Source organism: Exophiala spinifera, assembly GCF_000836115.1.
Source record: "Exophiala spinifera strain CBS 89968 unplaced genomic scaffold supercont1.6, whole genome shotgun sequence".
Taxonomy (NCBI): domain Eukaryota; kingdom Fungi; phylum Ascomycota; class Eurotiomycetes; order Chaetothyriales; family Herpotrichiellaceae; genus Exophiala; species Exophiala spinifera.
In genome coordinates, this window is record NW_015622518.1 from 1,143,046 (window position 1) to 1,167,600 (window position 24,555).

General features: G+C 52.2%; 10 protein-coding genes across 10 annotated transcripts; 6 read left to right on the top strand and 4 right to left on the bottom strand.

Annotated features, from left to right (window-relative positions):
- Positions 1-208: 208 nt before the first annotated feature.
- Positions 209-2,135, bottom strand: PV08_08328 (uncharacterized protein; the record flags this gene model as incomplete). The annotated part of the gene is made up of 3 exons (XM_016382654.1): positions 209-1,140; positions 1,209-1,554; positions 1,608-2,135. The coding sequence occupies 3 exons, from the start codon at positions 2,133-2,135 to the stop codon at positions 209-211; spliced, it is 1,806 nt and encodes a 601-aa protein (XP_016233357.1).
- A 1,384-nt stretch (positions 2,136-3,519) lies between these two features.
- PV08_08329 (uncharacterized protein) lies at positions 3,520-4,659 on the bottom strand (the record flags this gene model as incomplete). The annotated part of the gene is made up of 3 exons (XM_016382655.1): positions 3,520-3,651; positions 3,708-4,565; positions 4,657-4,659. The coding sequence occupies 3 exons, from the start codon at positions 4,657-4,659 to the stop codon at positions 3,520-3,522; spliced, it is 993 nt and encodes a 330-aa protein (XP_016233358.1).
- Positions 4,660-5,846: 1,187 nt separating this feature from the next.
- On the bottom strand, positions 5,847-6,998 carry PV08_08330 (uncharacterized protein; the record flags this gene model as incomplete). The annotated part of the gene is made up of 1 exon (XM_016382656.1): positions 5,847-6,998. One exon carries the CDS (start codon positions 6,996-6,998, stop codon positions 5,847-5,849), a length of 1,152 nt encoding a protein of 383 aa, XP_016233359.1.
- A 717-nt stretch (positions 6,999-7,715) lies between these two features.
- PV08_08331 (uncharacterized protein) lies at positions 7,716-8,445 on the bottom strand (the record flags this gene model as incomplete). The annotated part of the gene is made up of 6 exons (XM_016382657.1): positions 7,716-7,730; positions 7,783-7,908; positions 7,962-8,113; positions 8,165-8,260; positions 8,317-8,354; positions 8,402-8,445. 6 exons carry the CDS (start codon positions 8,443-8,445, stop codon positions 7,716-7,718), a joined length of 471 nt encoding a protein of 156 aa, XP_016233360.1.
- Positions 8,446-8,865: 420 nt separating this feature from the next.
- On the top strand, positions 8,866-11,846 carry PV08_08332 (uncharacterized protein; the record flags this gene model as incomplete). The annotated part of the gene is made up of 3 exons (XM_016382658.1): positions 8,866-9,170; positions 9,218-11,652; positions 11,707-11,846. 3 exons carry the CDS (start codon positions 8,866-8,868, stop codon positions 11,844-11,846), a joined length of 2,880 nt encoding a protein of 959 aa, XP_016233361.1.
- A 576-nt stretch (positions 11,847-12,422) lies between these two features.
- PV08_08333 (uncharacterized protein) lies at positions 12,423-13,904 on the top strand (the record flags this gene model as incomplete). The annotated part of the gene is made up of 1 exon (XM_016382659.1): positions 12,423-13,904. The coding sequence occupies one exon, from the start codon at positions 12,423-12,425 to the stop codon at positions 13,902-13,904; it is 1,482 nt and encodes a 493-aa protein (XP_016233362.1).
- A 900-nt stretch (positions 13,905-14,804) lies between these two features.
- Positions 14,805-16,904, top strand: PV08_08334 (uncharacterized protein; the record flags this gene model as incomplete). The annotated part of the gene is made up of 1 exon (XM_016382660.1): positions 14,805-16,904. The coding sequence occupies one exon, from the start codon at positions 14,805-14,807 to the stop codon at positions 16,902-16,904; it is 2,100 nt and encodes a 699-aa protein (XP_016233363.1).
- A 581-nt stretch (positions 16,905-17,485) lies between these two features.
- On the top strand, positions 17,486-19,478 carry PV08_08335 (uncharacterized protein; the record flags this gene model as incomplete). Its single annotated transcript, XM_016382661.1, has 3 exons — positions 17,486-17,796; positions 17,966-18,701; positions 18,771-19,478. 3 exons carry the CDS (start codon positions 17,486-17,488, stop codon positions 19,476-19,478), a joined length of 1,755 nt encoding a protein of 584 aa, XP_016233364.1.
- Positions 19,479-20,212: 734 nt separating this feature from the next.
- Positions 20,213-22,078, top strand: PV08_08336 (uncharacterized protein; the record flags this gene model as incomplete). The annotated part of the gene is made up of 2 exons (XM_016382662.1): positions 20,213-20,450; positions 20,532-22,078. 2 exons carry the CDS (start codon positions 20,213-20,215, stop codon positions 22,076-22,078), a joined length of 1,785 nt encoding a protein of 594 aa, XP_016233365.1.
- Positions 22,079-22,938: 860 nt separating this feature from the next.
- PV08_08337 (uncharacterized protein) lies at positions 22,939-24,339 on the top strand (the record flags this gene model as incomplete). The annotated part of the gene is made up of 1 exon (XM_016382663.1): positions 22,939-24,339. One exon carries the CDS (start codon positions 22,939-22,941, stop codon positions 24,337-24,339), a length of 1,401 nt encoding a protein of 466 aa, XP_016233366.1.
- Between the last annotated feature and the right edge of the window lie 216 nt (positions 24,340-24,555).

Here is a 24,555-nt window from a genome sequence, read left to right on the forward strand (position 1 = left end):
GTATTTGGCTGGAACAATATGGATGTTGTAGGACTATTGCCACAGGGGGGCCACATTATGCGCTAAACAATTCATATTATGAATGTCAAGTTCGGTCAGCATGGTAACCTAGTAGTTTTCACTTGTTGTCATGACTGGGGTGCTGCCGCCTTGTATTGCTGGCTCCTATCACATTACATGACATACATGAGTGTCCTCATCGAATCGTTCAGAAGACATTACCCTTTGTCTGCTTGATCTTGCTGACATTGATGTTCCTCATCATGAACACTCCAACGAATGCTAAAACCATGAAACCAGTCCCAGCGGCGAGCATGCGGGTCTGAGCATACGCATAAGCCCTTTGAATTCCGTGACGGGTGGGACTGCCCCTGGGGTAGCTAAGTTGGGTGTCAAAGTCGCCGTAGATGGTGTCCAGATCCGGGAGAGCATCCGCGGGCAGGTACATCTTCAGCGCCTTTTCGAACGTGTTGGTCCAGATGGTCCCGGAGATGGTGTAGCCGATCGAGCCACCCGTGGTCCCTGTCACGTTGAGCATGGCGAGCGCTGCGGCGACGTGCTGATGATCCACCGCAGCCAGAACGGCCAGTTGGCAGCAGATGATAAAAACGGCTCCACCGACAGAAATGAAGACCTGCGTCATGACAAGGTATCCGACGTACGGATCGGGGTTTCGGAAGTATATCATCAGACCCTGGGCCAAGATGTACATAGGAACCGCGATCCACAGAAGCCACTTGAAGTATCCGGTCTTGCGAATTCCAAAGCCCACGCCGAAGAGAAGAAAGCCGGAGACGACATTGAAAGTGTTGTTGACATAACCTGCCTCTGCCACAGTGAGGTAATTGACCACCTGGAGAAACGAGGTGAAGTAGCTGGCCCAGCAGTAATAGGAGATCTGGTAGGCGAGTTGTAAAACACACGCTCCCATCAGAGTTCGGTCGGATAAGAATTTAAACTTCATAAAAGGGACTGGTGAGAAGAAAACCTCGTACAAACCAAACGCTACCAGCAAGAAAAATCCCAGGATGATCATGGCAATGATGTAGCCTGTAGCCCAGCCGTCGGGGGCAGTTGTCGCAATGTTGAACGGGAGGAGGAATATGACCAGACCAGAAGCAAAGAGAAAGATTCCAAGGACTAAAACCAGCCATGAGCTAACGAACTACTGTAAGGGGGCCCGAACTGGTGTCGGTTAAAAAACTTACCGTCGAATTCAAGGGTGTAGTACCACACAGACTGCGCCAGAGTTCGGCCACTCGCCGCTCTTTCCTTCAGTAGGCCCTGTCTCTTGGCCTTGTTGAGATTGTATCGCAGCAGAAAGTACAGAGGAGCGCAGATGACGGGGGTAATGAAGGCGTAAGTGGCGTATCCCCACGACCAGCCAATGTCGGCAAGCATTTTGTCAGAAGCATACGACCCAGCAAATGCCGAGATCATATAAGGGGACGACGTGAAGGCATATGCGAGTGCTCGGTTCTTCAGCGCGGTCGCGTCGGCAGTGACCACGTCGATGCTGTAGATGAGGCCTGTGAAACCAACGCTGTAAAAGACCTAGTGTAATTCAGTCAGTCAGCGCGGCCATTTCGGGCTTGTGTTGTACATACGTTGGCCGCGCAGTAGGTGGCCAGGTTGTGGCTCACAGCCATGAGGATCAAGCCGAGCTCGCAGAAGACGACCATGGTGAGGTAGCCCTCGGCACGACCCCAGACATCGAGGGCTTTGGCCAAGGGGATGAAGACAGCTGCGGTCATTGAACTCGAGACAACGCCAATGACGGTGAGCAGCGAGTGCGAGTCCCAATCGCTGGTGACATAAGGTGCGAAGTTGCCAATAGTAGAACTCTGAAAGGCATTCAACAAATATACTGTCCATATACATATGAAGACAGCAATCAAAGATCTCTTGGTCCACACCATAGAGGTGGCTTCCATGGCCTGAACACCAGCTTGTGCATCTTCGGCCGGAGCCTCTTCCTGAGGTTTCTGCACGGAGCTTGTTTCTACGTCGCCCTTGGGCTGTTCTGTGATTTCGTGACGGTCGACGTCCGCCATGTTGACATCGGCATTGGAGGGGTCATGGCTGAGCTCGCCAGCTTTGCCCAGCCGATTTTTGAGACTGTCGGTGATGCGCATGGCTGAGGAAACATGCAAGATCGATGTAGCAATGAGGGTAGAGAGCAACGAACATGGCAGGCCATCGCTTATACCTTTGCACCATTCGCATCGGTCGTGGGTCCCCTGCAGCTCCAGCGGGATCAGATAAGATGAAAATTCTGATCGACCCCGTTTTCGTTACCACAATACGGCAATCAATGCTGCTATGGATACTGCTCCGAAGTCGGGCTGGGTTCAGAGTGGTCAGAAAGACGCGCCGGCATTCCTCATTGCAATAGACCAAGCGAATCAATAGCCCTGGCACCAGAGGAGAAGACCATGGTTTGCAGGGATGGATCCATCTAATCTAATCCGATCAGACCCGATTGACAAGATAAAGCGACAGGTCAGACCTATGACAGGGACTCTTGTGGCGTGAGGGTTGGGCTGATGACCACGAGATGGATTGACGAATCCTGTCCAGGCCATGAGAAGTTAGAACTCGGTCGCATGCTTTGAACTTCTCTGTTTCGTCTCTTGGCTAATACGCGCACTCCTGGGAGCCGATGGCTCTTTAGAAGAATGAGTTGAGCCAGGTTGTCATGTATGGTATTATTGTAAGTAAGACAAACTGTCAGACCGCGCAGGACAGGTCTGCGTTAGCACGCTAATGCCGGATGTGGAAAAGACGCCAAGAGGCTCCATATTAGGAAAGTGCGCCGATGGCTCGATAGTGCTGGCTAGCGAGCCCAAGGTACAATTACCGAGTATGCTAGTGTGCTCCATATCTGTATCCAAGCCTGTATTCTGCGGTATCAGATGGTACTTCAGTAACAATGCGGCACGACGGCAGTGAGTTCGTGGCGCTGGGTAGACTGGGAGAGTTTTCAGATGTACGACAAACCCAAAAGCCATCCTTGTAGGGCTGCAGTGATAGCGGCAATTCTGGTTCAGTATCATAAGTGTATTCGATATTATCAATATGAAATATGGGCATGCGACTAAATTAAAAAGCTCATAAGCTCATAAAGTGAAATTCCAATGGGTATCGCAGGACCCGGCAGGACTCAGCATAGCACAACGACCAAGATCCCTCTAAAAGCACGTTTCACCCTCCATCTCCCAGACATCTATCGAGGAACCCTTTCCCCCCAGCTGTTCCGCCTCATCATTAGGTATTCATTGTGCAACGCGTCTGGGTTTAGGCTCAATCTAGACAATCTCTCGTAGGGAGAGAGGTCTGTAAGCACCACCAAAAAGGAACCTTTAATCGTGAAACTCCGGACCATGAAAATGGTTGGGGAATAGTACCTCGATACTGGGCATTGCAATAAAGGGACGACATGGTGACCAAAGAATACCCATGCGTTGCTGATTGCTGGTGTTTTGAAGGCCATTGTGTGTTGAATCAGCGACTGAGGATTCAAGTTGCAAAGCGGCCCACGACCAATGCCTGAATGACATGACCTTCTTTCCAGCCTTGTTCGGAAAGTGTACGTCTGTCATCGAGGATTTTGCCAAGATAGGCAATCCTGATGCGCGCTTGATCATGCATCTGTTTTGGCAATTAGCACCACCGTCAAATCTCGTCCACGAGGTAATATCACCTACATCAGTTTCGTCTCTGATTCTCTGGGCTAGTAATCCAACTCGCTGTGTCCTACCTAGCTGAACGACAACGTCCGGTCCACCACGATCGCTCAGTCGACATCGCACATTCATGGCGTCCTTGTCTACTGCAGCCTTGCCCTTCGCTTCCTTGGTCTTCTCGGCATCGGTCTGGGCCTGACCAACCCCCATATTTGCATCCTCGGCGGCCTCAAGTTTCATAGCTAAAGTATCCGAGTCAGCTGGTCCAGAGACGGTCTGACTGTCCATGTCGGCAATATCCTCGATCACGTCTGTGGGATCAGAGATTACGGCTTGTGGGATTTTGTACAGGCTTCCTTGTGCGTCGTACGCTCCCTCTTCCAGACGACCGGTCGGGAGGGTAACTTCGAGGGCGTCGATGATTCCTTGTGCGTCTGGCAAATCCCCTTCTCGAAGACACTCAATGGCTTGTTTGAGACCCTCCCAGATCTCGGGTCTTCCGGTCACTCGAGTCTCAAAAAACTCGTACCTTTCTCGCTGTAGTCGTGTCCGTGTCCATGTCCTGTCTTTACTCGTCCACGTTTTCGGAATTTGCAGAGGTAGGTTATAGTGTTCTGCCAGCGAACCCGACCGGGGCGGGCGAGATCCATGGTTCTGAACCGAGTGTCTGGGCGTGGAAAGGGCAGAGTGAGATGTATCACTCTGTGGGATTGATAGACCCGATGGAGGTGCAAGTGAAGGGGCATGGTGGTCTTGCGTCGAGGAGTTAATTGCAGTCTGCGAGGTGATGACTTGAGGAGAGTGCCGGACGGGAGGAGGCGCCGTAGCACGCCCATGTTGAGGGCTTTCAGAGTTGTCCGGTCGCGATGAACAACAACCCTGCCAGCAAAGAGATCAGCGAAGGTCGCGATTGTGGGAGTCAGGTGGTCATTGGGACCTGGAAGGGTCGTCGCCAACGGGCCACACGTACCATGATTTCAGATCATGTTGTATAATGTACTGGTCTGGTCTGTGCAAAGATGTTGGACAAGTGTCAATATCAACAATTCATTGTCGCCGCAACGCTGGACAGGTGAGTGAGTGAATGGTTGTTTGATATCGGACTACGGGCAATCAACGGCTCTGGTTCACAAAACGAGACTCTGGACCAGCAGATAAACAAGCACCGACTAGGACGCAACAAGTACCAACAAGTGTCAATTTATGTTCGTCGACAGCATCGAAAGCGCAGCAGTGGTGTCGCTTGTGTGTAGGGATTATGGCAGGAAAGAGAGTGAGCCAGGTCGCTGCTGAGAGTCTGTAATCGTCGGTGCAGAATCGGTTGTCTGTACGTAGCCCACTCACCTTCCCCATACAATGCCTGGTACCTGCGGGCTGGGTACGAAAGATTCATCATCATCATCATCCACCTTGCAAGGGTCTAGACTCGAGGTCAAGCAGATCGCAAACCGTCTACCGAGGCTCCCCTGGTCTCAGTGACATGCTGTTCTCACAGCAAATACTCGGCCCTCCTCCTGTCCACAGGCACCTCGTACGAGGACAATCATCCCTTCTGTGCGCCGCCGCGGCCATTCTCTAGGGACGCTTTATCCCTCATCAGGCTCACCGGGCGCCTACAGAGCCAACCTGGGAGATGATGCCGAGGATTAGGGTCTCTCTCTAGAAGAACTTAACTCCTCCTCTGTCCGCGACACATGTTTTGCCTGACCTCACATTGTGGCTCGCTAACTCTTCTGAGATTACGAATCCTGGCCCCAGATACGGTGTATAGCTCTAAGCCCTCGCCACCCTGTTGAGCGTACTCGTATCAGGTGGCGGAAATCGATGATCCCGCTGCGTAACACGACCATGTGTGAACAACCTCGACCCGTTGGAAATATATCCATTATCGACCCCTCGAGATGGAATCGTCCAAGCAGTAATATGAGTGTAGATCTCGCCACGCCAGTTCCACCCGTGTCATGTACAAGACTATACAGTAGAAACAACAATGTCCAGTCGTCATCATCAACATCATCCTCGTCTTCATCGAAACTCGATTGATGGACACACGCCTTTTCCCCAAACGCCTTGCTTGCCTTCGTGCTTTAACTCAAGCTGTTGATACCTGGTTGTTGCGAGTTAGCCATAATGCGCCACGAGCCCAAGACTGAGCAGTACTCACTTCTCGCTCTTCGAGTGGAAATATATTCCACTAACCCTCCCCTCGACTTGATTGAAACAAATGTAATAAAACCCTTCAAAGCTGGCTCCTTGGATGCTTTTCAGCTTGTAGTCCGGTACAAGAAAGTGTTCCTTCCACCGCATAAAAATGTACTCTTGCTGCCACCAATTCTCGTTGTTCAGTGGATACACAAAATTGATGTTCCGCTTGGCCTGAAGACTGAGCGGTCTCCAAGCTGGAAACCTCGCCCAGTGAGTGAGATCTGTCTTATCCGTGGCGCCCCATGCCGGGTCTCGCGTTCTGAAGCTGTACTTCTGTTCAGGCCCGCCAATGATTTCTCCCGTGAAGAAAGTCGTGAGTGTCGGATGGTCTGGTGTCAGTCCGCAGATCTGTAAATACCCAGACATAGTCGATTGCTCAACATCAACGGTCAGAATGGTCACTTCGACGTTGTAGATCTGCCGATCTGACTGCTGGGTCCCAGTGAATTTCGAATATGGTTGAAAAGTCGACGACGGGTACTGAGGCCGCAATCGCCTCCTTGAGAACTCCCATGCCTTCGAAGTATCTGACCAGTCAAGTTGCTGGTCAATGGAGGAGACTCCTGCTTTATCATGGGCGAGATCCCGCCATTGTGCTTCCAGGGAGGACTCGCACGGGGATGGTATCATGCCCGCAGAGTCGCCCTGTACGGCCGCACCGAGGTTGGCGGCCGCTTCGCTTGTTGAGACCGGTGTTGTGTCGACACTTCTTTCTAGATCAATCACAGGTCCGCTATCATGGCCATCGGTCAATGACTCGTCGGCCGTTTTAACGTCTTGGTCATCGCGTATCGCAGTAGTGCTCCCGCTGTCAACGCTAGAATTCCCTTCTTGGGCAGACGGAGGCATTTTCTCTTCGTATGCTTCTGCAAAATTGTACATGCTTTCCTCTTGCATCAGTGACATGCCTGCAGCAGTGTTGTCTCTTTCGGCTCTCCGCGTGATTCCATGGCTGCTCGCCGGCCTTTGATGGTGTCCTGGTCCGTCTAACTCTTGGTCTGCATTGACTTCGGAGGCTGGAGTCAGTGGTGCAGGGCATGCGACATTGGGCTGATGAACGTCGAGGTGATGACGGGCGATGGACCTATCCGGTGCATGAGACGGCATTGAATGGGAAAAAGGTGCTGAAATATCATTAGGTATGGACCGCGTGACAGAGTAAGCAAGGCGCAGTGAACGGGGGACGGAGCTATTGCGACCTTTGACAGGCGAAGCAGTCGAGAAAATTCAACTTGTTGCCATGGTATGCGAAATGGCACGAATGAACAGGATGATGTGATGATAGATTGGCTTGTGAGAGAGATACTGCTAATCGGTGGAAACGGACGGGTCGAGTGACTGACATAACCAACTTCGACGCCCGAGGCCGGCTCACTAAGCCCGGAATCAATCTGCGCCTAGTGAGCCTTTGCGGGGTAACATTGCCGACCCAAATCTCTTCCAGCCCATTGCACGAGTCCCTCGTTAGCATGGGATGAGGCCTCCGTAACTCGTACCACCAGGAGCACTTTTGGACGCGTTCAGCATCGTGATCTTTGTGCATCCACCCACCCCTGCGATGGTCTTTTGCATCTCCCCACAACCTCCATGTTCAACCACAGTAGATGTGCCATGCGCCGTCCACGATGTAGGCGCCGTGCTTGAAACAGCAACGGCGCGCACGGCTGTCCTCGTTGCATTGCAATCACCAGATACGACCTTCCCAAACACCATTGCTCTACAGCGTGGAGAACACGGCAACGAAGGTGAGGACGCTCATGGGTGGTGGGATCACGACACTGTCAAAAATTGTTAACATCATGATGCGCATTCGGCATGATAGGTTTAGATTGGCTTGATCTGATGAGCAGTATTAGTCCTGACCCCGTTGAAGTTGAGAGTGCCGACATACCTTGAAGTGCAGAGATATCAACGAAAACACTAGAGCCTTTAGGTCCTGCACCAGGTAATAGAACACTCTTAATCCTTCTGGATCTGCGGAGTCCGTAACATCTCCCAGTGATCCAATCTTTGCTGTCTGAATAGAGCAATCAGTATCACATTCCACTCTCTTTGTAACTGTGAAGATACCTCAAACTGGATGTGGTCACTGCCGAGTCGGATTTCCAGCTCCTGTCTTCCATCTTTGTTCTTTTGCGGCCACCGCGAATCGTCTTCTTTCATGATCTCGCTGTCTTTGATGATGCGTTTGATTTCGGAAATGAGCAGCGCGCTGACCGACACTGTGCCACCTGGTGAGAAGGAGATTTGTTTCGGGAACAAGGGCATCATACTCTCTTTGCGAATAAGGGAATCGTTGCGGTAGTTGGAGTTATTGGCGTATCTCGCTACTGCGCTTCTTCCATCGCCAATAACCCGAAAATCGAACTCTGTTTCAGGAATTAGCAGTCCTCCAAATTTCTCAGGCTGTGTTACAGATCAATACCTAAGAATTCATGACCAAAGCGGCCAGAATGCCCAGAACTGCGCCATGTCAGCGTTGTTTCTCTCGGTGTCGAAGGGTTACATACTAGTAGCGCACATAGAACGGCTCACTCGTGTCCACTTTAGACATGGTTACCGTCGTGCTAATTCGCGGCAAGTATAGGTCGTCTGGAGGGAATCTAAATGCTTTCTGGCGTGTCGACTTTGTCGAGGGAACTTCGCTAGAATGGGATGCGGCATGAGACGGTCCACGTGACGTGCCGCCAAGGCGTGTTGATATTGTGGACACCGAGTCCCCTGGACATCGGGAACATGAATTCTGGCATCACTGTCCTGTCCGCAGATCAAGCACCCTCACACTCATTTCACAATCGAACAACCAAAACCGATCTGTTGGACAGGTCTTGAATTGGATGATGCGTTGAGAAGCCGTTGCCTCCTCCCAGCCGTCCAATCTACTCGCCTCTCTTGATTGCTTTTCCCTCGCGCCGCGCGGTCGACATCCTCCGAACTCCTCGTCCAAGGTTAGTAGGGCGACATTGTTGCAACCATGGCTACTTTTCTCGACAGCTCCTACAGTCTGGTCCATTTGGACAACACTGCAGACCAGCCCAGCCAACAGGACCTGAAGACGCAACTGGAAAAGGGCACGGATGAGACTAAGCTGGACACAATGCGGAGGATCCTCACTACGATGCTGAACGGAGACCCTATGCCCAATCTCCTAATGCATATCATTCGCTTTGTAATGCCTTCCAAGAGCAAGCCCCTCAAGAAACTCCTATACTTCTATTACGAGATATGCCCGAAACACGACGCCAATGGAAAGCTTAAGCAGGAAATGATTCTAGTTTGGTATGCCAATCGCGCTTGACACACCTAGCAGAGCTAATTGTGAGCAGTAATGGCATTCGAAACGACCTTCAGCATCCGAACGAGTTCGTTCGGGGAAATACCTTGCGATTCCTCTCTAAACTCCGTGAACCCGAACTCATCGAACCTCTCCTCTCAGCCGCACAAACTTGTCTCGATCACAGACATGCCTATGTGAGAAAGAATGCAGTCTGGGCCCTAGCGTCTGTCTATCAACATGCGCAACATCTCATCCCAGATGCTCCGGAAATGCTCCATACCTTCCTGACTGGGGAGAGTGATACCACATGCAAGCGGAATGCTTTTGCTGCTCTTATGAGCATAAGTCACGAGAAGGCACTAGACTATCTGACTGGAGTCCTGGATGGGGTCCCAAATGCAGACGAACTGCTGCAATTGGTGGAGCTCGAGTTTATCAGGAAGGATGCTGTACAGAACCAGACGAACAAGTCGCGATACCTGAGGTTGATTTTCGACCTGCTGGAAGCAAACACTAGTACTGTCATCTATGAAGCTGCAACTTCCCTTACAGCCCTCACCAGCAACCCTGTGGCGGTCAAGGCAGCAGCCGGGAAACTCATTGAGCTGAGCATTAAAGAGGCGGACAACAATGTCAAACTTATTGTTCTCGACAGGGTTGAACAGCTCCGAAGAAGAAATGAGGGTGTTCTTGATGATCTGGCAATGGAAATCCTGCGGGTGCTATCAAGTCCAGATCTGGATGTCCGACGAAAAGCGCTGGGCATTGCACTGGAGATGGTCTCGAGCAAGAATGTCCAGGAAGTGGTCATGCTTCTCAAGAAAGAGTTGAGCAAGACTGTGGTGGAACAGTACGAGAAGAATTCCGAGTATCGGCAACTCCTGATACAGTCGATACATCAATGTGCGATCAAATTCTCAGAAATTGCAGCAAGTGTGGTGGATGTGTTGATGGACTTTATTGCAGACTTCAACAACAGTTCAGCGGTGGATGTGATATCTTTCGTCAAAGAAGTGGTCGAAAAGTTCCCCAACCTCAGATCGTCAATTGTGGAGAGGCTGGTTTCGACACTCGGTGAGGTTCGCGCTGGCAAGGTCTATCGCGGTTCTCTATGGGTTATTGGCGAGTACTCACTCCAAGAGAACGACATTAAAGAAGCATGGAAGCGGATTCGGGCAAGCTTGGGAGAGATCCCCATCCTGGCTTCCGAGCAGCGACTTCTCGATGAGCAATCTCATGATGACAATGATGAGCCGCCGAAAGACCAAGTCAATGGGCATGCAACCAAGGCACCTGCAAGCGGGTCTCGGAAAGTTCTCGCTGACGGCACATATGCTACTGAGTCGGCTCTGACCAGTGATTCTGCGGCCAAAGCCAGACTAGAAGCAGTCAAGGCGGCTCAAAAGCCGCCGTTACGACAGCTGATACTGGATGGCGACTATTATCTTGGTACTGTGCTTTCATCCACCCTCACGAAACTGGTTATGCGACACTCTGAAATCTCCTCCGACCAGGCGCGCACCAATGCACTTCGCGCCGAGGCTATGCTGATCATGATTTCGATTGTTCGTGTTGGACAATCGCAGTTTGTCAAAGCGCCCATCGACGAGGACTCAATGGACCGCATCATGTCATGCGTCAGAGCTCTCGCGGAATTCACAGAACGCAAAGAGCTCGAGACCTCCTTTCTGGACGACACCCGCAAAGCGTTTCGAGCCATGGTGCAGGTCGAGGAGAAGAAACGTGCTGCCAAGGAAGCCGTCGAGAAGGCAAAGACTGCAGTCCAGGTTGACGATGTCTTCTCAATACGACAACTTACTAAGAAGAGTTCGAGTGACGGTACAGATGACATGGAACTTGATCTGGAGAAAGCGACCGGCGGTGATGCTACATTCGAAGACATATCATCTAAGCTCAACAGAGTTGTCCAACTCACTGGCTTTTCGGATCCCGTCTACGCCGAAGCCTATGTCAAGGTGCATCAATTTGATATCATACTGGACGTGCTTCTTGTCAACCAGACGAGAGAAACGCTGCAGAATCTATCCGTGGAGTTTGCAACCTTGGGTGATTTGAAGGTGGTGGAAAGACCAACAACTCACAATCTCGGACCACAGGACTTCCTCAACGTTCAGTCAACAATCAAAGTGTCGAGCACCGATACCGGTGTTATCTTCGGTAACATCGTCTATGACTCGCCCTCGGGAACAGATACCCACGTTGTGATTTTGAACGATATACACGCCGATATTATGGACTACATACAGCCAGCGACCTGCTCTGAATCAGCATTCAGAACGATGTGGACCGAATTTGAATGGGAAAATAAGGTCAACATCAATAGCAAAGCGACAACCAAGACGCTCAGAGAGTTCCTGGACCAATTAATGAAGAGCACAAATATGACGTGCTTAACTCCCGACGCTGGATTGAAGGGCGACTGTCAATTCCTCAGCGCCAACCTCTACGCTCGGAGCGTGTTTGGTAAGTAGTGGACGCTATCTTGGACTGGTTGAATATTTACTGACTTGTGTACAGGTGAGGACGCATTGGCAAATTTGAGCATTGAGAAGACTGCGGATAACTCTATTATTGGCTTCATTCGAATCCGATCGCGTTCTCAAGGTCTGGCACTGAGTCTGGGTTCTTTGAAAGGACTGAAGGCTGGCACATATTAGGCGGTGATGCAGCTTCACAGATGGAACGGAGCACCAATGTGGGAGTAAGTGAAAAGATATATGATCGGACGAAAATGAATGGTAGCTCAGAGCAGTGTCATTGTCGCACGCAAGCTGGAATAGATTGTTGAACTGTTCGAATGCATATTACATGGTGTTCGCCAACTATCATGCCTTCTTAGGGAGAGGGATTAAAATAGATGAGTTGTACAGAGATCCAGCCGGTTGGGCTGGTGAGGCGTGTCAAATGCGGACGAAGTATCTTACCCACTCCAATCCACCTTTCGAACTACTGTACCCGGAGCAAGGCTCCCTCGACTTGCTTGACCTACTACGTACACTTGTCTCCCAGCCATCGCATTCTACCAACAAATTCGTCTCACAAGGTGACCAAGATGCGCAGTCCCAAATTTCCAACCTGAGGTCTTCTGACAGTGAGTGGTGCTTCACTTAAACCTTCTCGTCTTCTGTAGTTCTGCAAGACTCTCCTCCCTTGCCATGCTGTTCCTCGCACCCTAATCCCGCAGACTTCCTTGTGTCCACCTCGATCAACGACCACCGCCGACGATTGCGTTGATGGCACCGTGGTTCCGCCTAGGCATTCTTCCATCTTCCCTCCTTCTCTACATCACCAGCTCGGCTGTACCGGCGGTCGCGCAGCAACTGAGATGGCCCTACAACCTCCCACCGGAAGTGAAATACTATCCTGAAGATGAATTCCTTCTCAAGCGGGACATCGATGTCCAACAGAAGATGCAAGAGCAACCGGTGACAGGAGTTCGCAAGATGAGCCATGATCCAGGAGAGAAATTCTACCTTGATTATTGGGGGTTTGACGAGGAACACAAGCATATGAGCTATGTGACATCCATAAATGGGACATTCTGTACCACATTAGATCGACCACTTCGTCTGCACTCACAACCCAGCAATCAGACGCTCCTCGCCCGCCTTCCAGGCTGGAATCTCTTCTCCAAACGGGGGTTTCAATGTCCCTCTGGGACGTCGGCATGCACCTCGATTGATCGCCCCAACAGCTGCTGCGCCTCAGGTTCGACATGTCAGATCGTTGAGGACACAGGTCTCGGCGACGTGGGATGCTGCCCCAGCGGTGAAACATGTGCTGATACGCTGTCGAATTGTGAAGCAGGATATACAAGCTGCCCCAACAACCCAGGCGGAGGTTGCTGCATTCCTGGCTATGGCTGCTACGACGTAGGTTGTGTGCAGACGTCTTATGCAACAATCACGTCATCGTCGGCGCCAACACCGTCAACTACAACAGTGACTTCCTACACGACCATCACGCCGTCAGCAAGTAGCCAGCCTACATCGACGAGTCAGACCTCGATTTCGACAAGTTCCCGGTCTACCAGTCTCGAGCCGGAAATATCGACTGTGACTAGAACCGTTACCGTGACGTCGACGCCGACCGTTCTGACCTGCTCCTCGGGTTATCGCTCCTGTCCTGCCAGCCTTGGGGGTGGTTGTTGTCCCACTGATAGATCTTGCGGCTCCGCCAGTTGTCCTGCGAGTACTTCGTCTCCAACACCCGCTCCCCCAGTTCGGCCAACTACTTTGACAACCACCGTAGAGACGACGACGGTGACGCCCAGCTCACGATCAACAGCAAGTTCGACCTCGAGTGGGACTATGACAGGCTGTCCAACAGGGTTCTATGCTTGTTCAGCATATTACCAAGGAGGATGCTGCCAGATCGGTCGAGACTGTGACACAACTTCTTGCCCGGCGACTGCTTCAACAACCCTTGTGTCAGGCAGCACAATCACAATTGCCGCTCCGACAGGCAGCGGAATTACAGCACCCGGCACAGTCCTGACCGGTAACTGCGCGCACGGCTGGATGACATGCTCGGCTGATGTAGGAGGTGGGTGCTGTCCCAGTGGGTATCAATGCGGCGTGGCCAGCTGCGCAGCGCTGGCAACGGGAGGTGCCGGAGTGGGCAAGATGGCACCAAATGGAGCACGGAGAAGGACTGTGAGTATGGGCATGTCTTTCGCAGTTATGATGATGAGCATGGGGGCAATGTGGTTGTGATGTGCACATAGAGACCCTGAACTAACATAGATTCCGAACCCTTCTTGAACATATGACATTGGCGTGACTCGGGATAATGATATCTCCAATTATGCATTCCCTCTAGATCTCTTCAAGATGAACAAGCAACGAAAGGGAGAAATGAGCACATGTTCCCAGGGAGAACACCATAGAGGCCCACGTACCGTACTTCCAAAGGCCACAAAGTATGCTCATTTGCTGCAAGATCACGCCACGGATCAATGACGTTCACCTCTCTGGATATTCACCAGCAGGCCTTCTGAACACGTCTTTCCGACATCGCAGGAAGAAATCTCGAGTTGGAACGGTCTAGTGGAACCGGTCGAGGGTGCCGAGGTAGATTGCATGCATGAAGGTCACGGCGAGTAAGGTTTATATGCAGCCCGCAAACAAGGGGATCCCATGGGCAGAAAACACCACATGATGGTCCCTGACAGGGGCGCCAGTGGCCAGCTGGCGGAGAAATGGTGGCGTTTCCAGGAGTGCGATGGCTAGAACATGGCTATTGACGGCAGGGTGCGTTGCCTGAAGCGAGAAGATGCGAGCGTCCGAGATTCGCGTTACCGACACTTACGCGCGTAGAGATCAGATGCCAATTGACACGAGGCCGGATGCGGTATTTGCCTCGGCAGTTTGCAGCCTCTCACCAAAACCCCGTCAGCATCATCAGGAAAGCCATCCAACGTTTAGTCAATCTTACCTAGGCAAACTATACAATACTTATTCCCCCGGACGGAGTACAGCTGTCGTCTTCCTTCTCAATCTTCAAAAGCACTCAACCCCAGCCCTTCTCCTTGACACGAACCCGCCATTGTGGTCTTCTACCTCGTCCTTGCGCAGACCTTAACTACCCTTCTTCTGCCCGTCGAGATCCCCACGATGCCTACCAATCCGGCATGGGTCAAGGCCCTGAAGCCTTCTGGTCCACAGGGAAGCGAGCTTCTACAGCAAGAGAGGGCAAAGTCAAACCTCAATGTCGATCAGCTCGCCGAGTTCATGTTCACCAAAGAAATCCTCGAACGCAACGAGCGAATCCTCAACATTCTCGCCGCGGACCCCGTCTTCGACAAATCACAGAACTACTTCAGAGGGAGAACAGAGAGGATAGAAGCAGCATTAGCGAGAGGGAAGCGGCTGCAACAACTCCAAGTCAAGCATAAGTGGAGCAGAGATGAGTTCCAGGTTGCCAATGAGCTGATCAGCGAGCCTACTCCGTACGGTCTCCATTCAACTATGTTCCTCGTCACCCTCAGGGAACAGGGGACGCCCGAGCAGCACAAACTGTTCCTCGAAAAGGCAGAGGCGTACAAGATCATTGGTTGCTACGCTCAGACCGAGCTTGGCCATGGATCAAACGTGCGAGGACTGGAAACAATCGCGACATGGAATCCAGAAGACAAGACCTTTACACTACACTCGCCTCACCTCACGGCTTCCAAATGGTGGATTGGATCACTCGGAAAAGTCGCCAATCATGCTGTCGTTATGGCGCAACTGTACATCGGCGGGAAGAATTATGGCCCGCACCCATTCGTCGTCCAGATCAGAGATCTCAAGACCCATGAGCCTCTACCCAATATTCATGTCGGAGATATTGGTCCCAAGTTCGGCTACAACACCATGGACAACGGTTTCCTCTTGTTCAAAGAGGTCAAGATTCCTCACATCAATATGTTGGCTCGATTCTCTCGTATTGATCCCGACACCAACAAATATATCCGACCGTCCAATCCGTCTCTCATCTATGGCACCTTGACATGGGTTCGAAGCAACATCGTCCTCCAGTCTGGTTCTACGCTGGCTCGGGGTGTCACGATCGCCACCAGATACTGTGCAGTTAGACGGCAATTCCAGGACCGAGATGCACCCGCGAACGAGCCAGGTGAGAATCAAGTCCTCAACTATACCATGGTTCAAGTTCGGCTTCTTCCACTCCTGGCCGCCACTTACGCTCTACACTTCACCGGCAAAGGCATGATCAGCCTCTACGAGGAGAACCAAAAGCGTATGAACGGCAATGTCGGCAAGCCGTCCGACGCCAACCGTGCCCCTGGTCCCGAAGAGCTCAACCCAGGTACTGACCTACTTGCGGACCTTCACGCCACCAGCTGTGCTCTCAAAGCGCTCGCATCCACCACCGCAGCCGAAGGTCTTGAAGTCTGCCGTCGCGCATGCGGTGGACACGGCTACAGTTCCTTCTCTGGCATCGGCAGCTGGTATGCCGACTATCTCCCAACGGTCACGTGGGAGGGCGACAATTACATGCTCACCCAGCAAGTCTCGCGCTATCTCCTCAAGTCAGCGCGATCCGTGCTCAAAGGCAAGGCCGCTGGTAACGACACGACACGTTTCCTCACGGAATTCGTTCGTCGACGTGACATTGGTGCGGCATTTGATGTCATTGGCAATGATCAGGACTTGGTTGACGCCTTCTCTTGGCGCGTGGCATTCTTGACCTTTGAAGCTCTCCGCCACCGCGACGAGGACAAGCAATCCTGGAACTCCCTGCTGGTGGACTTCTGGCGACTCTCGACTGCTCACGCACAATACATCATTGTAAAGAATTTCCACGAAGCCTTGAATGACAGCAAGACCACCGCGCAATTGGACCCCGATACGGTCAGCCTCTTGCACAAGCTCTTCCGCCTATATGCCTTGCACACCCTCGAGCGGGAAGCAAGCGAATTCTACTCAAGCGCCGCGGTCACCGTGCGCCAGATCACGCTGGCCCGCACAAAGGCAGTGATGAAACTCCTCGAAGAAGTCCGGCCCCATGCTGTGCGTCTAGTCGATGCCTGGAAGTTCCCAGATTGGCAGCTCGACAGCTCACTTGGTCGGTACGATGGCAACGTGTATGAAGATATGTTCCACCGAGCGAGTGAAGTCAATCCCTTGAACAGTATCGTGTTCGACCCCTATCCGGACTCGAAGGTCCTGTTCAAGAAAGACGAAAGAGAAAACCTGAGAAGTAAATTGTGATCGGCACGAAGCTGTGCACAGGAGCGACTGGGATGAAGCTCACATATTTGTATATATGTTTTCACAATACTCCATAGAGATTTGATGTATCAGGACCCGACCTTTTTAGATCCTTCTGGATGGGATCTAGTTGATTACGGAGGTTGGTTCTGCCCTGAGAACCAGCTTCGAAAAATAGAGATAGAAGTTTGGAAAGTGATTACAGTCCATTTATAATCACCGTGCAGTACTACCGACTCTATTGAACATCTATGTTTCATCCTCATGCGAGCACCTTTGGCAGCGGATGTCGGGAGAAAGTCCTTCGTGGACGACGGTGGGATCAGTCAGTGGCGAGTGACACGTGAGAACACGGGCATGCAGAGTAATTTACTGTGTATCCCTTGCAGGACGGATGAGGCCACGAATGACTACGAGTAGCCACAAACATAACTAAGATGATTTTGTGGGAGCGAGATTCTCCTCTCTGGTGGTTAGTTAGTGCGTTGAGGGCGAACTTACCGAGTACCTTGGTTGCAGGTCGTTCGACTCTGTCCTTGTCCTGGAGTTTTCCTTTCATTCATTGGAACGAAAAAACAACAATGGCCGAGAAGACACTGGATTCAGAGCGTGAAGAAGGTACGGTTGGTATTGGCGTCACCTGGCCGATCGCGACACCGATACCACTTCTCGAGAGTGTTTGGCGGCCTTTCCTATCGGCGTCATCGTCGTCGCCCGGATCATACCAGATATACAAGACTGTGGCCATGGTGCTGATAATTGCTGTCCTGCTTCACAGAGTGGTTCTCAGGAAACAGACCAAGAAATACCACCTCTTCCCAGGCTGGGCGGCACTGGAGATCGCCGTGGTCAGCCACCTCACCACCCGTGGCGGTCTCGGGAGACGTATATAGTGAGTACCAGTTACTGCTACCGACGTACGGCACCGGGCCTCGTCATGGCGACGCTCGCAGACTGGATGACCCCGAGACGTACGCTCAGCACGCCTCAATTCTTCTACCCTTCCTCGGCGACGTTCAAGCTGAAATCAACCCCCGAGACTAATTTGCCGAGTGCTGCAGTACCGCAATTCGACGGCGTGGTGGCGGTTCGCTCTACGGGCTGACTTGGACGCATCAGGTCCTCGTCAATCTCCCAGACGCCGACGTGGACCGCATCATGGCGCAGTCCCACCACACTCTCAGCGCCGAACCAGTCCAGTATACATTGTTCACGCGCGTGTTTGGCGCGACCGACTCGCCCGTGTTGAAAGCGAAACTCGAAGATTCCTGGAGAGACCTTCTCGGTCCCGTCGAGAGGATGTTCCTCGATGACGCTGCTGCGACGGCGGCACTGGAGAAGGGCGGCGGCGTTTTCCAAAAAGCCGCTGGATTCGTCTCCTTCTCTTCGAACCCGAAGCGGATGAGGCGTTGGGAACTGTCTGCCGACGTTCGAGTCGTCAAGCCCGATTCGCCTGGTAGGCCGGGAGCCGTCGAAGCCAACCTCCAGAGCCTGGCGCGGGACTTCGGAGCGTGTATTGCCATTCCCCTGCTCTACGGACAGGACTTTTTGGCCCGGTACCCTGGCCTTCTGGACGGTTTTTGGAACTTCGACAATGACCTGTTTCCGTTACTGGCGGTGGGCGTTCCGACCTGGCTCCCGATCAAGGTCGTGAGGGACGGGCTGGCGGCGAGATCTCGCCTGCTCAAGGAGACGGAGGCGCTCTATCGACGCATCGACCAGTATCAGCAAGGACAGCAAGTGGACTTTGGCGCCGACCTGACTGACATCAGCAGGGTGGCGTTGGATCGCAACCGCGTCTACAATTCGAGGAATTGGTCGTTTGAAGAGCGTGCAGCGGGGGACTTGGCCATCCTCTAGGGTCAGAATGCCAACACACAGTCACTGCTCTTTTGGTTGCTGGTGTACGTCTATTCCACGCCTGGCCTCTGCGCCAGGATCCGAGAGGAGATGGAACCGTATGTTGATATTGCCGTCACCGCCAGCACAGGGGACGGAAACAGATCAGAAATCACATCGGTCGATGCGTCCGGGTTATGTCGTGATTGTGTCTTGTTGAAGGCGTGCGTTTTCGAGACTTGCCGTATGGCCAACGAGGCGACGTCGATCCGATACGTCGCACGCCCCTTTACCATCAACGAGACCGACGGTGCAGTTACAACAACAGCGAGTGCTACTCGTGCACACAAGCTCGAGCGGGGCATGTTCGTCTCGGTGCCGCACTCCCTCGGACAGCGTGATCCGTCCGTGTACGTGGACCCAGACAAGTTCAACCCAGACAGGTTTCTAGAGGTCGATCAACGAGACTCCAATGGCACGTTGGTCGCGCGATACGGCAGGCTTAAACCGTGGGGTTCGGGAGCCGCCATGTGTAAAGGACGCACGTTTGCCGAAAAGCAAATCATGCTCGCGGCCGCAGCTATTATTGGGCTCTGGGATATTTCACCTGCAGGTGACGGTGGTGATTGGGAGGTGCCAGATATGATGCCGGGCACTGGCGTGAAGAAACCAAAGAATGATGTTCGAGTTGTCATTACTCCGAGACATTCTGGGCCTCGGTTACACTGTCTCTAACTTCAGGTCCACCAGACGAGCTTTCTCAAGAATTCAATTAGCATCTCGTGATGCTCTTGCAGCCTTTTTCAACATACTACTGAACTTGTTGATCAGCAGCGTGAGGCGTTTGACTATGTCTCTGCAAGGACGTCACAAGGACGACGGATAGGCGCTCTTAGACGCCGCTATGGACGACCAGCATCAATACACCTTCCCACCTTCCGAGGCCTAAACGACAACTCAGCAAATATGAAGGCAAGAAAATTCTCATACAGACAGAAGAGTCATCAGCCCGAGTTCTTCTGGCCGCTTGTGCGACTATTAAACTAAATACGGCTTTGTTTGGAAATGGCGCTTCGTGCATCCAAGCAAGTGTTTCATCTTCGACCCTCGACCTCTAGATGGCTGCGAAACGTGCCAATCGAACAACAATCTGCGGCTTTGCACTGTGTCTTTCTGTAACGATCTCCAAGTGTCCAGTGGTTGGCGTCTAGCATACGCCTGCGCAAGGCGCTTAAATTGCCGACAATGCTGCTTTGACCCTTATGCAGTGCTGTCCCCCCGAGACAAGGCCAGCGCCCGACCAACGAGGCTTACACACCACGCGTCCTTAAGATCCCATGTCCTTCCTCTTGGGAGGGCGAGATGTGGAAAGCCATCTATGGTTGTCTCCTTGCTTGTGTTGCCGCAGGTTAGCCATTCGCCACAGCCATTAACGAGGAAAACGGAGAAGTAACAGTATATGTTCGACTATGATCAGCCAGAAAGCTTCGTCCTCCCCGTCCAGTTCCACTTGGGTCGATCAAGCTCTCCCTATACCGGGGCTGCTGTTGACGTCCACCGTCGCCTTTACTCTGCTCGGCTTGAAAGTAAACGAGTGGAGAGGCTCAGAGCGGTTTGCCGAATTCATCACCAATGATCGGACGACAGTTGCAATCGCCATCCAGATCGTTTCTCACGTTCTCGGTCTGATTCAAGTGCAAGTTCTATGTAAGCAAGACCCCCAAGCAATCCTGATATTCCCAGGTAGTTTTCAAGAGGATATACATACTCACCGAAACCGCTTGATAGGCACGGTGATAAAGTCTTCCTTTACAGCATCCACCGCTTCTCGTACATTTTCTCTCAATGCATTCCAATTTGTCCACGCAGCCTCTATACCCAGAGTGTCATTCTCATTGCCGTGGTCTTTGTCCATGCCACTCATCACCCTTGTTTTGCTATCTTTCTTCCCCTCCGCGCTATGGTCTGGCGCCATAACACCAATACTCTCTGAAAAAGTGACCTCGCAACCTTCCATGATCCCGAGTTTCCAAACTACCAATCTGTCCGCGTTGTGGGAAGGCAACAGCTCAACATCGACGTCAGGATCTGGCAGCCTCGGTCAATGGCTGACAGCCGACGGCCTCTTCTCCTATGATCCCAGCGCCCTACGCAATCTGATCCTCAATTCAGCAAGTGATGCTTCGACGACCAATTCATCAGGCCACTTGCATCAGAAGCTCGACAAGACGGGATTTCTCTACCTCAATCGAAGTTACGGTGTTGGTGCTGCCACCGGACTCATCGACGTGGCAGGCACAAGCTCCCCACAATGGGTGTCGTACTTTGAACCCGGCTTCTACTCCAACGTCTCATGCATATACAACGCCTCGAGCGCCTACCGTATCGATAAACTCGACACGCCCTCCGGCTGGACGCTCAACGTGTATCAAGCCGCCGGCTCGTACCCGACAGGCGACTCCACCGGAGGTTGGGTGTACGTCGGCTATTCAGCGATGGACATTTTCTCTTGGGGCGTCATATACAAGAACAAGACACGCAGGTCGTACGTCTCGCTGACGACTGCAGCCAATGAATCCCAAGACGCATGGTCGTTCAGCGGATTCAACAACATCCAATGTCAGATCGACTTCGAGGCAAGAAATTACTCGGTTCAGGTCAATCACACAAACAGCGTCATCTCTGTCACGCCCAAGGAAGGATTGCAGTGGCCCAGCTACGCGGACGCTGTGATCGACGAGGTCACAACATGGCTCTGGGTCTTCTCGTACGTCGACAGCTCCTTCGGCGGCTCGTACCTCGGCCGCACACTCCGTCTCAACGTCAACCAGCTTCAAAACGCCACGGGCGACTTCAGCTCCGACACGACCCTCCGCGGCGTCTCGGACTATCTCTCTTCTTGCGTCGACAACATCCTTGTCGCCCTGTCCTCGGCACGCCTGGTTGCCGCCAACGCGACACTCCCGGTCGAGGCAAGCGTCGGGGTTCCGGCGGTGACCTTTGGCGAAACGGAGTATATCGGCAGCATCCTCGCTTTGAACATATTTGTCTGTCTGCTCTACGCTGCCGAAGCACTACGCACGCGTTTCTGGAGGAATATGCCGCAATTGGACTTGATGGACCTCACCAGTGTTGTCCTGGCTGCGTGGAAAGGCGGGATTGGGCTCGTGAGTGGAGGTACAGAGGATGATGTATTCGGCGTGGACACGGCTGCAAAGGATATCAGAGTTACCCTAGATGGGTCGAAGGGTGGTATCCCGTGTATGGTGCCCCTTTCGGCTTCTCAGATAATAGTCAATGGCAAAGAGAGCGTACTGGCCAAGAGCCAGCGGTGACGGTCTAGCAGGTACCAATCAATAGTGGAAGATCCTTTTCAAGCACATCTCTGTGAGCGTCAACCGATCTATCGACCCTCGAGTATGTAAGCCGGGATTGTTGTTTTCCCTTTCGCCGTCAAAGCCGAAGCATTCAAGCCAGACTGGCTTAGCTCCCTAGCGCAGGCTCAGCAGTGCTGCTGGATCGGCAAAGGGTTCAAACCACCCTGACTGATGCTACTCTCACGAGGATACATGTTCACTCGCCCGATGGTTTGACTGGTCTCAAGTACATAAGATCTCCGTCATTAGTGGCTGATCCTGTGACGGGCTCTTAAACTCTCTTTACTTTTGGTGTTATTACCCATCTACATTTCATTTTCTTCGTTCAAGCAAAAACTCTATGCGAAAGGCGTCAAGCTTGTAAATACTGGTCGTTCTTTCGGACGCTGGAAGGACTTTGCACCAGCATTCTCGTGCAAGCCCTTTCCGGCGTCGTCAAATGGTGTGAGGGCGGTGTTTTTCACCAGCCAGGGTTACGGGTTCTCAATATTGGGAAGGCTGCCTTCTCAACCTGAGATGGTAAAGCAACCACGAACCCATGTCCGGGCACATACTCATGCATAGGGTAGAGTTTGCAGACACAGATGAGGTCGCCGCAATCCTCTGACGGGTGAGTGGGTTTAAGCTTTCCAGATAAGTCGGGACGGGAATTCGGCGGCTACCTGGCTAGGTGGATGCATGGAGAAGAGCGCTGTCATTAGTGGTAGCAAAAGCAATCGACTCGAGGAGATGGCTGACTCGTCCTTCGCCATTTCTCCCTTCAATGTACAGTATCAAGCTCTCGAAAATTCGCCAATAACCACCGTCGACTTTACAGAATGGCATTTCCACATCCACAGCCCATGACCTCCTACTGGCTCTCTGCGGCTGCGGATCTGGCCAACCATCGAACGACTGAATCTCTACCCACAGAAGCAGACGTTGTAATTATTGGGTCTGGATATTCAGGCTCAGCAGCGGCCTATTTTCTGGCGACAGGGAGCAGAGACGGTAACACCAAACGCCCGTCAACCGTGATTCTGGAAGCTCGCCAAGTCTGCTCTGGCGCCACTGGACGAAACGGGGGACATTTGAAACCAGACACCTATTACTCTGCGGCAGAGGCTTATCAGAAATACGGCGCCAAAGTTGCTGACGAGCTGATCAAGTTTGAGAGACAACAGGTGTTCGACGTCAAGCGGCTTGTGGAAGAGGAGAAGATTGATTGCGACTTCGAACTGACGAGGGCAATCGACATTTTCACAGACCAGCAGACAGCGGACTCGGTAATGAAAACACATAACGAAATGAAGTCCAACGGATTCTCCTTCCCCGACGACCTGCACGTCATAGATGACCCCAAGCGGGCAGAACAGATTTCTGGCGTTCGCGGGGCAAAAGCTGCTTTCTCGTTCACTGCAGGATCTGTGTGGCCATATAAGCTTGTAACCCATCTTCTCCGCCGCAGCATAGAAATGGGTGCCAACCTGCAGACGAACACTCTTGTGCAGCAGATTTCAGCGGATCAAGCAGACGGCAGATGGACGGTGAAGACGAATAGAGGAGAAATTTTGGCCCGTAAAATCATTGTGGCCTCCAATGCATATACCGCCTCATTGCTTCCCGAGTTCAAGGAAAAGATCGTTCCTGTGAGAGGAGTAGTGTGCCGAATTGCCGTACCCGAGGAAACAGGAAAAAGAGCACCGCATCTGAACAACACTTATGCCCTTCGGTTCAATCCCGAGCACTTCGATTATCTCATCTCCAGAAGTGATGGTAGCATCGTGGTCGGCGGTGCAGACCGATGTGCTGTGGAGAAGCAGGCGTACTGGTATGAAAATACCGATGATTCTCAGCTGATTCCCGAGACCGAGCAATACTTTACCGGGTATATGCAAAGGATGTTTAATGGCTGGGAAGACTCCAAAGCACACATCACAGATATATGGTCCGGCATCATGGGCTGGTCGAACGATTCCATGCCGTTTGTTGGGAGACTACCAGGAAAGCCCGGGATATACGTAACTGCAGGCTTCACCGGTCACGGCATGCCTCGCATCTTGGGTTGTTCAAAGGCTCTGGTGGAGCTGGTGCAATCGGATGGCGAAACAATTGACATGAACACCAAGAATGGGATTCCGATTCCATACTTGTTAACGGACGCGAGGCTCGAGGACAAGACCAGCGACATTTTCTCGTATGCTCAAAAAGATGAGTCCGATTTGAAGTCGAGGCTGTGAGCTGGGCACGTGTTAGAAAGAGAGGATGTGTGGCATTGTCAACAGGGGGCCAACGTCGGTGCTGCACCTGCGATCGGTGAAATAGTGCACAAAGCTATTGTGCTGGACAATTGTAATAAGACATCTTCCCCGTTTAAGCCAGCCAACTACCGGGACATCCGTACAAGGCAGACGAAATCAAAGGTGGCCTCGGTGGTGGGTGTACATCAAGTCAGG